We start from the raw sequence: 14,104 nt of genomic DNA on the forward strand, positions 1-14,104 counted from the left end.
GCTCTACTCGGCTTACTCTATTAATTAATTAATTAAATAATCATATTTAATTAATAATAATCAATTAAACATGAAGTTCACCTAAGTGCAACTGCAGTATTATTAATCGAAATTTTGCCGTAAATATTTACGAGTAACTCCTGGTCTACTCGGCTATTACATTCAATATGTAGTTGTTTGTTTCGTTATTTTGAAAATTTATTGTAATTCCAATATTTTGTACATTTGTTCACATTTGTATACTGTCTTGGATTGTTCATACAAATGAGCTAAAGATAGGTCCTTTTTTGGTGATAATTTACGTGATTGTGATTTTCTTCAAACAATTGTTTGTTTGAAGAAAATATGTTAGAAGAAATGTTAGAAGAAAAGAAAAACAATTGTCAAAACAAAATTGTTTGAAGAAAATCTGACTAGTATGAAACGTTGTTACTTGCTTTATCCTAGCAACAAAGTTTCATCTATTAATTAGTTATTGCAGAAAAATCTTAATAATATTATAAACGCGAAAGTTTGTAAGTATGGATGTTTGTTACTCTTTCACGCAAAAACTACTGAAAGGATTTTGATGAAACTTTACAGTAATATAGCTTATGCATCAGAATAACACATAGACTATATTTTATATTGATTTTAACGAGGGTGAAACCGCAGGCACAGTTAGTATAAAATATATTTTTAAGCAGCACATTTTGTATGGAGAGCGGTTGGGGACATACAGCCTTAAGCACAGAATTAATAAACAAGGTTGTCTGTAGGTTAAATATATTCTTTTCCAATAATTTTAAGGACAATTATTTTTATAACAAATTTTTGGTATATTTTAAGAGCAAGAAATAAATTTGATAAATAAATACTTAATAAGTATTTCGAGGAAATGGGGTTGTTAGTGATATGGTCTTATAACCCCATTGTTATCAATGTGAGTGTTATTAGTTGATTACGTTATTTGATGGCGTCGGTGGTTCAGCAGTTTAGCGCACGGCCTTACTTCCGATGGTCGTAGGTTATTTTTTATGGATGATAATGGAATGGTGCACCCGCCTGCTCTAACGGTTTACCCTAGTGGAAGATGATAAGGTAACCATGAGATCAGGTCAGTTTGCCCATCGTGACCCAATTCACAAAGAATTTATCATGATGGTTTATAGGAGTAATCGCGTGGAGGTCCACCTGACATGGTACATTATAGCAATAAGAAATGGTGAATTGGTGAATTGGTCACGATGGGCTAACAGATGTCATGGTCATCTTATTAACTTCCACCGGTGCAGCACCAGCGTAAACCGTTAGCGCAGGCGGGTGTACCATTCCATTATCATCCATAAAAAAGAACCTGCGACCATCGGAAGTAAGGCCGTGTGCTAAACTGCTGAACCACCGACGCCATCAAATAATGTAATCAAGTAATAACACTCACTTGATGTAGTAAGGTTTCCCGCGGCTGTCCAGCGCCTGCTCCCACCCGTAAGGCAGGTCTTCATAGTCCCATCAAATAATGTAATCTAATCACGTAATGGCACTCACTTGATGTAGTAAGGTTTCCCGCGGCTGTCCAGCGCCTGCTCCCATCCGTAAGGCAGGTCTTCATAGTCCCGTCAAATAATGTAATCTAATCACGTAATGGCACTCACTTGATGTAGTAAGCTTTCCCGCGGCTGTCCAGCGCCTGCTCCCATCCGTAAGGCAGGTCTTCATAGTCCCGTCAAATAATGTAATCTAATCACGTAATGGCACTCACTTGATGTAGTAAGCTTTCCCGCGGCTGTCCAGCGCCTGCTCCCACCCGTAAGGCAGGTCTTCATCCTCCTGGTCAGCATGGCTCCCGCTGCCACTGCCGCTACCGTCCCTGCTGACGGGCCAGCTCTCCGCCGGTGGTAGCCAGTTCGCAGTTCGCGTGACGTGACTGCAACAAGGATATTATAGTTATTTTCATAGTCTATTGCCATATCCGTCTGGTTCTTTTCTATAGATAATACATTTTTTTATTAGTATTAAAAAAAATATGTATAATATATAGTAAAAAAGATAAGATAAAAGATAGTTTTAAAACCTTTAAAGTAGAAGAATTCTGTACATATTTTTTTATAACTTTAACCGTTTACGCAGCGCTCGCAGCGATAGCGCTCATCATTTTCATTGCTGCTCCGCTCCTAGTGGTCGTAGCGTGATGTTATATAGCCCAAATCACTCAGGGATAACACACATTTCTAACAGTGAAAGAATTTTTAAAATCGGATCCGAAGAACCGGTTATAACACCAAAGAAACAAACACACAAACTTAACCTCTTTATAATATTTGTATAATATAGATATCTGACAATACTTTCTCATGAAATAAAAGTACGATAACAAGGACTAAAGAGAAAATTGTCTTTATTGTAATGAGCGAGACAGGGCGGTAAAAATATAGCATGTTTATGTCCCCCGTTGCAAAGTTTAGCGAGGGTCTGAGATACGACCACTGAAACTGTAGACCTCAGCACAATTTATTTGTAGCAAATAGAAAAGAAAAGGAGCAATATTTATTCAAATAATCTTAATACAATTTACAAGAGCCAAATCACTTGTAGCAAATATGGAAAATAGAAAAGAAAAATATTTATTTAATTAACCCTAATATAATTCACAACAAACCACTTATTACTAAACTAACACAATTAATGTCAAACACTTGTAACCCCGTACAAATCTGTACGAGATTTTCACGTACGATATTGTGTGATATTTTTTTCTCTGTTCTAATTTGTAAGGTGTTTGTTTGAAATAGAAAATAGATTTAATCTTTATTCAAATAAACTCATTATAATTAACAAACATTCATAAACTCGTACAAATCTGTACGAAATTTTCACGTACGAGATTGTGTGATATTTTTTTCTCTGTTCTAATTTGTTAGGTGTTTGTGTGAAATAGAAAATAGAATTAATCTTTATTCAAATAAACTTAGTATAATTTTCTAACTGGTACAATTCTGTACGAGATTGTGTGAAAATTTTTTCTCTGTTCTAATTTGTTAGGTGCAGGTGTTTGTTTGAAATAGAAAATAGAATTAATCTCTATTCAAATAAACTCATTATAATTAACAGGCATTTTCAAACTGGTACAAATCTGTACGAGATTTTCACGTACGGGATTGTGTGATGTTTTTTTCTCTGTTTTATCCGCTATTTTATCGTTAATTTTTTATCATTTTTCTTCCTACAGTTCAGTATACAGATCCAATTGAGAAGAACTGGCAAGAAACTAAAAGTTTATTTACGTTGTGTATTTATGTAGGTGTCTATATCTAAGATTAAATGAAAATCCCGTGCATGAACAACTATTATCATGCCATTCAAGTAATCGTTTAGTGAGTAATAGGCTTTGCTCAATAAATGTGAGATATATGTTACTATGGAATAAAATGCGATAAATAAATGGAAAGTAAAAATGTTTATTCTTATTGAGCGCAAGTTCACAGTGTATGTAGTAGCATCTTCACATTTTGTAATTTACTCAAGAAAAATGTTGTTTGAATTCTTTTGTAATAGGTTTTTTTCGCGCAATAATATTTCTCTGCGGGAATAGCTGCCCTATCCCTTTGGTTTAAGAATTATGTGGCATGTTTTAGAAGTTAAGTGTATCTTAACACTTAACTTCTAAACCTTGGGATATAATTCAGATATATTAACATTTAACTTTGAAAACGACTATTTGATTTAGAAGTGAAATCTATTATATATCTAAATATATATAACTCAAAGGACTGAACGACTGGCTGTGAGTTGACCACTGGACGGATCGGGCTGAAATTGGCATGCAGGTCGATGTTATGACGTAGGCAGCCGCTAAGAAAGGATTTTGATTAATTTAACCCCCAAGGGGATAAAATAGGGGATGAAAGTTTGTATGAAACTTTGTCAATTTTAAACCGATCGGGCTGAGACTTTGCATGCATAAAGCTACTATGACGTAGGCATCCCCTAAGAGGGGATTTTGTTAAATTCCGCCCCTAAGGGGATTCAATAATAATATAACGCGAGCGAAGCCGCGGGACAAAAGATAGTTGTAGAATAAAATCAAAGAAGAATTTGAAATGTTGTGGCCTAATGCTTTCCTTGTGTACTAAGTAATACTAGAACCAAAAGGTCGTGTGTTTGACATCAATGTCCCTGGCCAAAGAGGTGTTTATATTTATATAATCTAAATATATAACTTTACTGTCATATAGCTTTTACATCAGAATAACATATAAGCTAGAAATTTCACGCGACTGAAACCGCGGGCACAGCTAGTATATTCATAAATTCGTGAACACGTTCTCGCCCGATTTTACAGTTTGGTCACAGGTATAATGGCGGTTATTTCATTATTGTACAAACTCAGGTACAATTAAACATAACGCCATTCAACTGTGGAGCTTGTTAAATTTACATCGCCCCGCTGAGTTGGGTTCTTGTGGAGAATTCTGTTTTGTTACACAAATTTAGTTAAAAGGTCAAATGAAATACATACTGATGTTGGCTGATTTATTTAGTTTTTCAAACGGAAAACGATATGAAAGAAAATACGATAAGAAAACTCTTAACACGGCAACAAAATGTTGTGTCAAAACCACTTCAAATGCATTATTATTCATAACAGATCTTGATAAAAAAATATCTTTTATGGCATCGAAAGGTTAGGTAATATTGAAAGGTTCAAACAAAAAAGACTCATCAAAATCCGAAGATAAGAAAGAAAAGCCAGAAAAAGGTAGAATAAAACATTCCAATTTACAACATACTAGAAAAAGGAGTATGTTGTAAATTGTCATCGTCGTATTTTCTTTCAAACAACAAAGACTCATCAAAATCTGAAGCTAAGAAGGAGAAGTCAGAAAAAAGTAGAATAAAACATTACAATTTACAACATACTCCTTTTTCTAAGTAGAAAAAGGAGTATGTTCTAAATTCTAAACGCCTTTTTACAACCTTACGTTGTAAGAAAGGCATCAGTAGAAGTGGAAATCTGGGAGAATAACTTTTGACGTTTCATATTAATGTGGTCGTGGGGATTTGACAGGTTTGAAAATGATTTTCGCTTTTCCATTTTGTTTCTGAAGAGAAATGATTCATTATTATAAATACTATGGCTTACAGGTTATAAATCTAATATCGCTATAGTTTCTTACATCATTCATTCATTCATTCATAATTTAAGAGCTACGCTCTTGTCGGTGGAGCTCTTGCCACTTTCCGCGATCTTCCATCATGCTCTTTAATTCTTGATACGACACGACTCCCATTTTGTCCTCAATTTGTTTGATGTAGCTATTCCTTGGTCTTCCCCTCCCCCTCTTTCCTTCTATTTTCCCCTCAATAATAATTTTCATGAAATCATCGTGCCGTATCAAGTGCCCTAACATTTTTCCTCGTCTATTTTCTATGGTGTTCAATATTTGTCTTTTTGTCATTATTTATTTGATAATCAACCATCTATTTACATATAAATACATAATTACATCTTTCATAATATTATTAGGGGGTATATTCAGGGGTAATGGGATTGTTAGTAATGTGGATTGAGGAAGCCATTGCTAGCAATGTATGTCAGAAGTGACCTCCACGGAGGTTTCTCCTGGAAACCATCGTGATAAGTACCGCCGCCGTAACCCGCCTGCGTGAACAGTTAGTGCAGGCGGGTGCACCTTTCCTTTAGCTTTGCTTGCAAGCTTGCAAGCTTGTAGCTGTGACGTGGTCGAGTGGAATGAGTAGTCATGCTCACTAAAATGTCCAGACATGTGGCGGCGTGGTGGGCCGGGTCATTGGGCTCCCTAAAATATGGTCGAGCGCAGTGATGGCTGGCTCATCCGTCACACTCGTGAACGAGTGCTGCTTGTAGGGACTGGTCTGCTCTTATCACTAGACTTATTTAATCTTATTGTGTTTTTATATTTGAGCCTAAATAAATTAGTGCTGATTAGTACTTTGTATTCACACGTTTCGACTTGTAAAATGTGAACTTACAAGGATTGTTTAAAAGAGCACCACACAAGTTTCTTGCTTATTCTTCTTGTGATGAGACAGCTTTCCGAATAAGCGGTAGATTTAAAAAAATGTTGACTGTTCAAAAGTGCTTAAATTAAGTTTATTTGATTTTCTATTCTTCTATTCTATTCTATTTTATCGTTCATTAAAATATATACACATATATATCTTTATACATCTTTAAGAAGTGTGTGTCCTTTGTAAAAGTTTGTCCAAGAGTCCTTTGTAATTTTTAAATTCAATAAAACTACAAATTATATAGAAAATTACTTATATTTAACATTTATATCTAATAGGGATCAGTGAAAGAAAATTACATAACCGACCCCAAATAATAGGGTAAAACTAATTCAATAATGTTGATGATGATATTGATGATTTATTAATCTACTATTACCTAAGCCTTTCAATTATTTGATTAAAAAGTAATATAAAACATTTCTCAGAGACATAACTTAAAAAACGGTATACGACGATACCGCAAATAAATAAAATAGTAAACAATATTAAAAATAGTTCTATTTCGAAGAATTCAGCATGGGACATGTTGGCGGCGGGCGCGCGCAGGTGTCGTGCCCCGCCGTGTCTCAACATGTACTGTGTCCAGCGGACCACTCGCTCAGACGGACGCTGCGGCGAGTCCATCAGTATTGTCCGCAGTTTTATTATATTAGTACGGTAACTGAAATGGACATTCATTGATTAGCCACTATATTTTTTTTTTGTGGGTTGATAATGGAATGGTGCACCCGCCTGCGCTAACGGTTTACGCTGGCGGGGCACCAGTGGAGGATGATAAGATGAACATGAGGTCAGGTCAGTTAGCCCATCATGCAAATTCACCAGGAATTTAACATGATGGTTTCCAGGGGGAACCGCGTGGAGGTCGACCTGATATGGTACATTGCTAGCAATGGGGTTATCAATCTACATTACTAACAATCCCCTTCCCCCCAAAGCCACTATAAAGCCATTATATTAGAATGACTTATTTTGGGCATATATAATCAGTAAGTATTTATATTATTGCTAAACCACAACCTTGTCTTAATAGAATCAGGCTTGTAAAATTTTTGTATTCATGAATATGATCGTTTGTATCGGTCTGGGTATTTTCTTTGTATATTATGTATGTATTTACAAAAAGAAATATTTTAGTATTTATATCAGTTATCTAGTACCCATAATACAAGCGTTGCTTAGATTAGGACTAGAAGGCGTGATGAAAAAAAATAGAACTTGGGACTTGTCCTGTTCGTTGATTTATTTTTTAATTTATAATTATTTATTTATTAAATATACTAACCTATCATCATTAATAACAGTATTTACTGCTTTAATTATCTGTTCCTCTGTTATCTCCCCCATTTCCAGTTTTATTCCAATTCCATGACGGACATATCTTTCAACATTATTCCACTGGTCCCATATCAAAGGTATACCTATTAGTGGTACACCGGCATGAATGCCCTCATCTGTTGATTGTACACCTCCTTGTGTTATGAAAGCCTTAATCCTGGAATGTTCTGGAACATTATTAAAACGGAAAATAATCACGGTCTCGGTCGTCTAGTGGTTTAGCACACCGCCTCATTTCTGATGGCCGCAAGTTTGATTCTTTGCATAATGCAAACATTTGTATTTATGATACACAAAATTTGTATCGGTTTGATTATTTTCTACGTATATAATATATGTATTAAAAAAAAATGTTTTTAAGTATTTTTTTAAATTTATTTAATAAAGATAAATACCATAATTTTTATACATTGATTTGCCAAACTGCAGAACAGTTTGTGTAGCATTTATATAAGTTGTCAAGCATCCATAAAACAAGCTCTGCTTAACTAGATGCCGCTGTGTGGATTATCCTGAGATCATTATTGTCAAAACAATATAAATAAACTCACTTAAAAGATCTGCTTGTGGCAACCATTTCGATATTTTAACATTATCTGGCTTCCCGGGCAGTACATCTTCAGACCATTTAAACAGGAAATCATACGGAAGCTTCGAGAACGCATTGAGAAATATTTGCACTTTTGTTGAGTACTGGCAAATATTAGCAGTCGTGCCGAATGCCACGTATACCACCCCTTTGACTGATGCTTCCAAATAGTTTAAAAGATCCTTCAAAAAATATATCAAATCATCATATGCAAAATTTGTCAGCGATACGCTAGGCTATCCAACCTAAAAAAACTATTCAAATCAGTAGCTCTTGAAATTAGTAGGTGTAGACAAACAAACTCTTCAGATTTATAATACTAAGTAACTAAGATATCTACTGATTTAAATCAAATATTTTATGAAACATAAATTTGAAACTTGTAATAGATAATCTATTCCTGATTTAACCTAGCAATGACCGATTTCCTGGCAAATTGCAAAACAATTTTTTTCAAACATTTGACGACTGTTTCAAAACCAGTTTAGCTTGATTAAAACCCATTTAGTATTTTTTTGAGCATTTTTACAGTAATTAGGTGTTATTTATTCGGGGTTCCACTGAAAATCAGCGTCGTGGCTTTTGTCATGGCATAATGCAGAGATGGGCCCCTTACACACACATCAGTACACAGTGACGCGGTGACGATGCTCCGCACTGGTGGATACGCATTTTGTTTTTTTTTTATTTTTATCATTATTTTTGGTATATGTGTTTATATATATTATTTTCTTTTGTTTGATTTTCTTGTTCGCTATTTTTTTTTTAATTCATTTTTTTTTCTCTTAATGATTTGTATTGTATTTATTATTTCTATTTATATGTTATAATAATTTATATGCTGCTGTGAGCATCGTCATTGTTGTGTTGTGATGTGTGATAGTAATAAATATTATTCTATTCTATTCTATTTACTTTACCTCCTACTCTTACATAATAACGTAAATACTCACATACATACATTCGATCCTCCGTCCGATTCAAACGGGGATCGAAATTACGCCTGATCCGAACCCCTAGCGGTGCCCTCAGACTAAAGTCGTATCCGTCAGGCGGGAATTGGCCTTCAGCCGCTCCATAAGTCCTTTGGTTTGGAGTGCCATCTGCACTCGCCCCCTATCGTCTGGTGAATCTGTAAAGGCCAGCTGCGGGGGAACCGAATGAATGTAGTCCGAAAAAAAAATTGATTAGGCATTATGCTTCATAATACTATGTAATATTATATTATCTGTGGTAATACCTACAGTATAAAATTAACAGCTCAGGAGGTCTAGTTGGTTTTAGACCTTAGACCGCCTTACCTCCCATAGTCGCGGGTTCAAAATCCCACAGTACAAACATTTAAAAAAACATATTTATGTACTTATATTGTCTAGTACCCATAACACAGGTTTTGATTAGCTTAGGACTAGATTATGCTGTGTGAGTTGTCCTGGAGATTATTATATTACTATTATTATTAACATTTTATTAAACTCAACTAACATGAGGCAGTTCCTTGTACGGTTTTTTATGTATCCCAAAAGTATAAAGTACAGAAATTGGCACTGGACGGACAGTGTCCCAAACGGGATGTGTATTCAAATATAACATATGTACATTATTCTGCAAAACGTCAATACTTGGTGTCGAACCGAATGGAGTATTTTTTATTGCTTCGTTCGCGTTTTGGCCTAAGGTTTCATAAAATATTTTCTTAATATGATAATCGTTATATAATTCTAATAACTCTTCGCAGAATGTTAGATTATTAATTCGTTTTCGCATTGTACGTGGATACAAGAGGGGTTGTATAGGGGCTCCAATATTTTCAAAATCCCCGTACACTTGTGCAAGTGTACTAATTTCTATCACAGGTACTTTGTAATAATGAGATATCATTAAAGTCACTTTCATAAATGATTCTACTAACAACACATCAAATTTTATATTTTTGTCACCAGTCAGACTTTTAACTTCATCCGTTTGGAACTGTTTCTCAGTTATTTCAAGAATCAATTCAAAAGTCTTCTTTAACATTGCCAAAACATCATCCTGATTCTGCGCTATGATCCTTTCAGTTCCTTCCTTCCATAACGTGAGAGAAGCATCCTGTAGATTGATAAGTGTAAGATTTTTGTGTATATTCCGTTCTTCAATATACGGCTCAGGCCAAGGCGTGATAAGAACAATTTCATATCCTTTATTTAGAAACGCGTTGATGAAATGTGGATAAACTTGATGATGACTGTAGTAAAAACTCGGAAATACTGCCAGTATACGTGCACTTTTTATACTCAACGTATTAAAAATAAAACAAAATATAACAACACGAAATAACTTCATATTGACAGAACCGAACAACAGATCGATAACACAATAACAACACTTGACGTAATATGTTTTAGGCTTGTTTAATACGAACCACTTGTTCGTGTTGTTTGTTTAATTGTAAAAATAATGGTGAAGTGTGGGTGGCCACGTTCAAGTAGGATTCCTCAGATATATCGACAAAGACAATATAATAAACCTAAATCAATTTAGTTAGGTTTAAAAAGAAAATTAAATTAATATTTTTTCTTTTATGTAATTTGATTGGTAAACAAGCTGAAGGTCCACCTGATGATAAGTGGTAACCTATAACTAGTTGTACCCGGGACTTTGTTCGCGCAGCAGACGCAACGGAATCCCTCAAATATGAATAGTTTTCCCTGTTTAGCAACAATTTTCACTGATGCTTCACTTGGTTGTGGCGTAATGTTTTATAGCTTACAGCCTTCCTCGACAAATGGACTATCCAACAGAAAAATAATGTTTCAATTCGTACTCGTAATTCCTGAGATTAGCGCGTTCAAACAGACAAATAAACAAACTCTTCAGCTTTATAATATTATTATTACTATAGATATCACTACAACCAAAACCGCTTTTCAAGCCTACAAAGATCTGGCCTTGGCGATTGAGATAATACTGAAATGACGACACGCAGTCGACTTTTTAGTCTACTATTGGCAAAATATCTTAGTAAACTAAGTTTGTTGCTCATGTTCAGTAGACATTATTAATATGTAGTTAAACGGCTTTTAATAATATTATGGTAAATAAAGGTATTAGCCATCGGAAATAAGCACCGCCTTATTTCCGATGGCTAATACCTTTATTCGTCGGTCGTGAATTCGATTCCTCTCACAATATAAACATTCATGAGTATGATTATATTAAGTATTATTATTAGCGTTAGTATTATTATTTAAAATATGTATACATTGATGGATATTTTTTGTGTCCGCCAGATTTGATTTGACGACCTTTTGACAGAAGTCGAGTCAGAAATAAACTTTAGCACGACGCTGTTTAACATTTAAAAAAATATATCGAACATTTTAATTTAACATTTAGAAAAATAGATCATATTGTATCTGTTGATATCGTCATACAGCTGGAATCTGTAATATGTTGGCCGCCATATTTATATGTAAATATTTAAAGTTTACATAACAATAAATTAACATAAAGTCTATTGGAATGATTATAATTGTTGTAACTAAAGCGCTAGCGCCATCTGCGCGTCTATACCAATCTACTCCGTTCCGTCTCTTATGGATATTCTGCTCTGTGTCTTTTTTACACATGTATATTTTTTAATTAATAAATTAAATTTGTAAATTTCTGCTCTGTGTCTTTTTACTTGCGGCGACACATGTATATTTTTTAATTAATTAATTTGTAAATTACTGTTTTCTATTATAAAATACAATAATAATACACGTGAATTGGGGGGAAAAGGGATTGTTAGTAATGTGGACTGATGATCTTATTGCTAGCAGTATACCATGTCAGATTGACCTCCACGCGGTTCGCGCTGGAAACCATCGTGATAAATTCTTGGTGAATTTGTCACGATGGGCCAACTGATATGATCTCATTCTCATCTTATCAACCTCCGCTGGTGTCCCGCCAGTAAACGTAAACCGTTAGCGCAGGCGGGTGCACTATTCCATTATCATCAACATTACCAGAGTCACGAAGTTACGTTTGCAAAACTACCATGGCTACAACGGTATGGTTCGAACCCCTAGCCTTAGTATCTTTAAGTGTCCTTTTTCCCTGATTTTCGATCGGTGAAGCTGTAAAGACCTCCTGCGGCCAACAGCGTTAGACTAGTTCAAAAAGAAAGGTCAAATCATGGAACCAAATGCGCTTACTGACTTGTATCTGCCCTTTTTTCTGCGTGAATGGAATGTATGGATCGATGACAATAACAATTAGCGCATGTCATTTCCCGTGTCTACAAATACTATATAATAATATAGCGAGACAATTCGAACAGCGCCCTATATGTCCAAACTAAGTAGGGCATAAAAATACATATACCTCAAAATTTTCACCCTTCTATTATTAACTTTAGCGATATTCATGTATATGGTGAAACACCGTTTGTTGAGTCAGCTAATGTATGTATAAAATCTCATTAAAATCTACGGAACCGTTTATAGTACAGTAACTAAGTAAACTCGATGATATTTATCAGATTTTCTTTAAAGTCTATTTCGGAATTACACGTGAATGAAAACCTCAATTTTCATCAATAAAGCCTATATGAGTAATATCATCAGAAAATATAAAAGCGTATTTTTTATAAAATATATTTTTATTTAATCTTCAGATCAACATTTATAAATACATTCTTAAGCCGTATAAAGGCACTGATGATAAAATTTAGAAATCTTTTAAAAATAAAACATAAGCAATGGTAGAAAATACAGCCACAAATAAATAAAATAGTAAATAATATTAAAAATAGTTCTATTTCGAAGAATTCAGCATGGGACATGTTGGCGGCGGGCGCGCGCAGGTGTCGTGCCCCGCCGTGTCTCAACATGTACTGTGTCCAGCGGACCACTCGCTCAGACGGACGCTGCGGCGAGTCCATCAGTATTGTCCGCAGTTTTATTATATTAGTACGGTAACTGAAATTACATATTTTATACAATTTTTTAATTGGTCACATACGTTCTGAAATTGTTTATTAGTCAAAATCTACTAACCTATCATCACTTATAACAGTATTTACAGCTTTAATGATCTGTTCCTCTGTTATGTCATCCATTTCAAGTTTCATTCCTATTCCATGACGGACGTATCTTTCAACATTACTCCACTGATCCCATATTAAAGGTATACCTATCAGTGGTACTCCAGCATTTATAGCTTCATCAGTAGAGTGTATGCCCCCCTGTGTTATAAACGCCTTGACTTTAGAATGCTCTGTAAGACATTTAGAATATTTTAGTTGCACTATAATATCAAGAAATTCAGAACGTACAAAGTATGTCTCTAGTAATTCAGCCCAGAAATGCTATAGGCGGGCCAGGTACGAGACGGGACAATTCTATATGATGATGGTCTTGTCACTTATAATTTTATATCGTGTAATGCTATTTTTTAAATGATAAATTCATTAAATATTGAGATTTGGTTCGTTTGATACATTTACAAGTAAAAATAAATTACAAATTACAAAACATGTTTTTAAACACTGGTTGTTTATTCATGGAAGTATATACTTAGACATTTTCCAAACATGTTAAAGAATGGTTGTTTTTTATCCGTGGAAGGAATACTAAAAGATATTAAATGCTTTATAGATGTTACTTTTTAATTGATCTAACTTTTTTGTTCATTTTAATTTATAATTAGTTGGGTGATGTAATCTACCAGTTTTTGCAATGAAATGATAATTTCTACTTAACTTTAGATAGCAATGTAAATAAATATAAATTCATTAAATGTGTGGTATGAAAGGATTATAGTCTAGTGGTTAAGTATCCTGAATTACACCCAAGTGGTTGTAAAATCCAATAAATCAGTTTATTGGATATTAAAAAAACTTTGTATTTCAATTTAATCATGGTCTAGTGGTTAAGAATTACACCAAAGTGGTTGTAAGATCCAATAAACTGATATATTAAAATAACTATGTATTTCAGTTTATAGTTGTGACTGATTTTCGTTGGAGAGTTGAAAACAATGTTCCATGTCAGATTGACCTCCAAGTGGTAGCTCCTGGAAAGCATCGTGATAAATTCATAGTGAAATTACCACGATGGGTTAACTGACGTCATCTCATGCTCATCTTATAATCCTCCACTGATGCCCCGCCAG

The 14,104-nt window shown here is 34.4% G+C and overlaps 1 protein-coding gene across 1 annotated transcript in view; it reads right to left on the reverse strand.

The window, feature by feature from the left end:
- Positions 1-14,104, reverse strand: part of LOC131847407 (uncharacterized) — a 336,123-nt gene that overhangs the window by 18,488 nt on the left and 303,531 nt on the right. The window contains 1 exon segment of the mRNA XM_059196985.1: positions 1,742-1,906. Coding sequence (XP_059052968.1) covers positions 1,742-1,906 — 165 coding nt within the window.

This window comes from Achroia grisella, unplaced genomic scaffold (assembly GCF_030625045.1).
Source record: "Achroia grisella isolate CSIRO2021 unplaced genomic scaffold, CSIRO_AGI_Agris_v1 utg534, whole genome shotgun sequence".
Lineage (NCBI taxonomy): Eukaryota > Metazoa > Arthropoda > Insecta > Lepidoptera > Pyralidae > Achroia > Achroia grisella.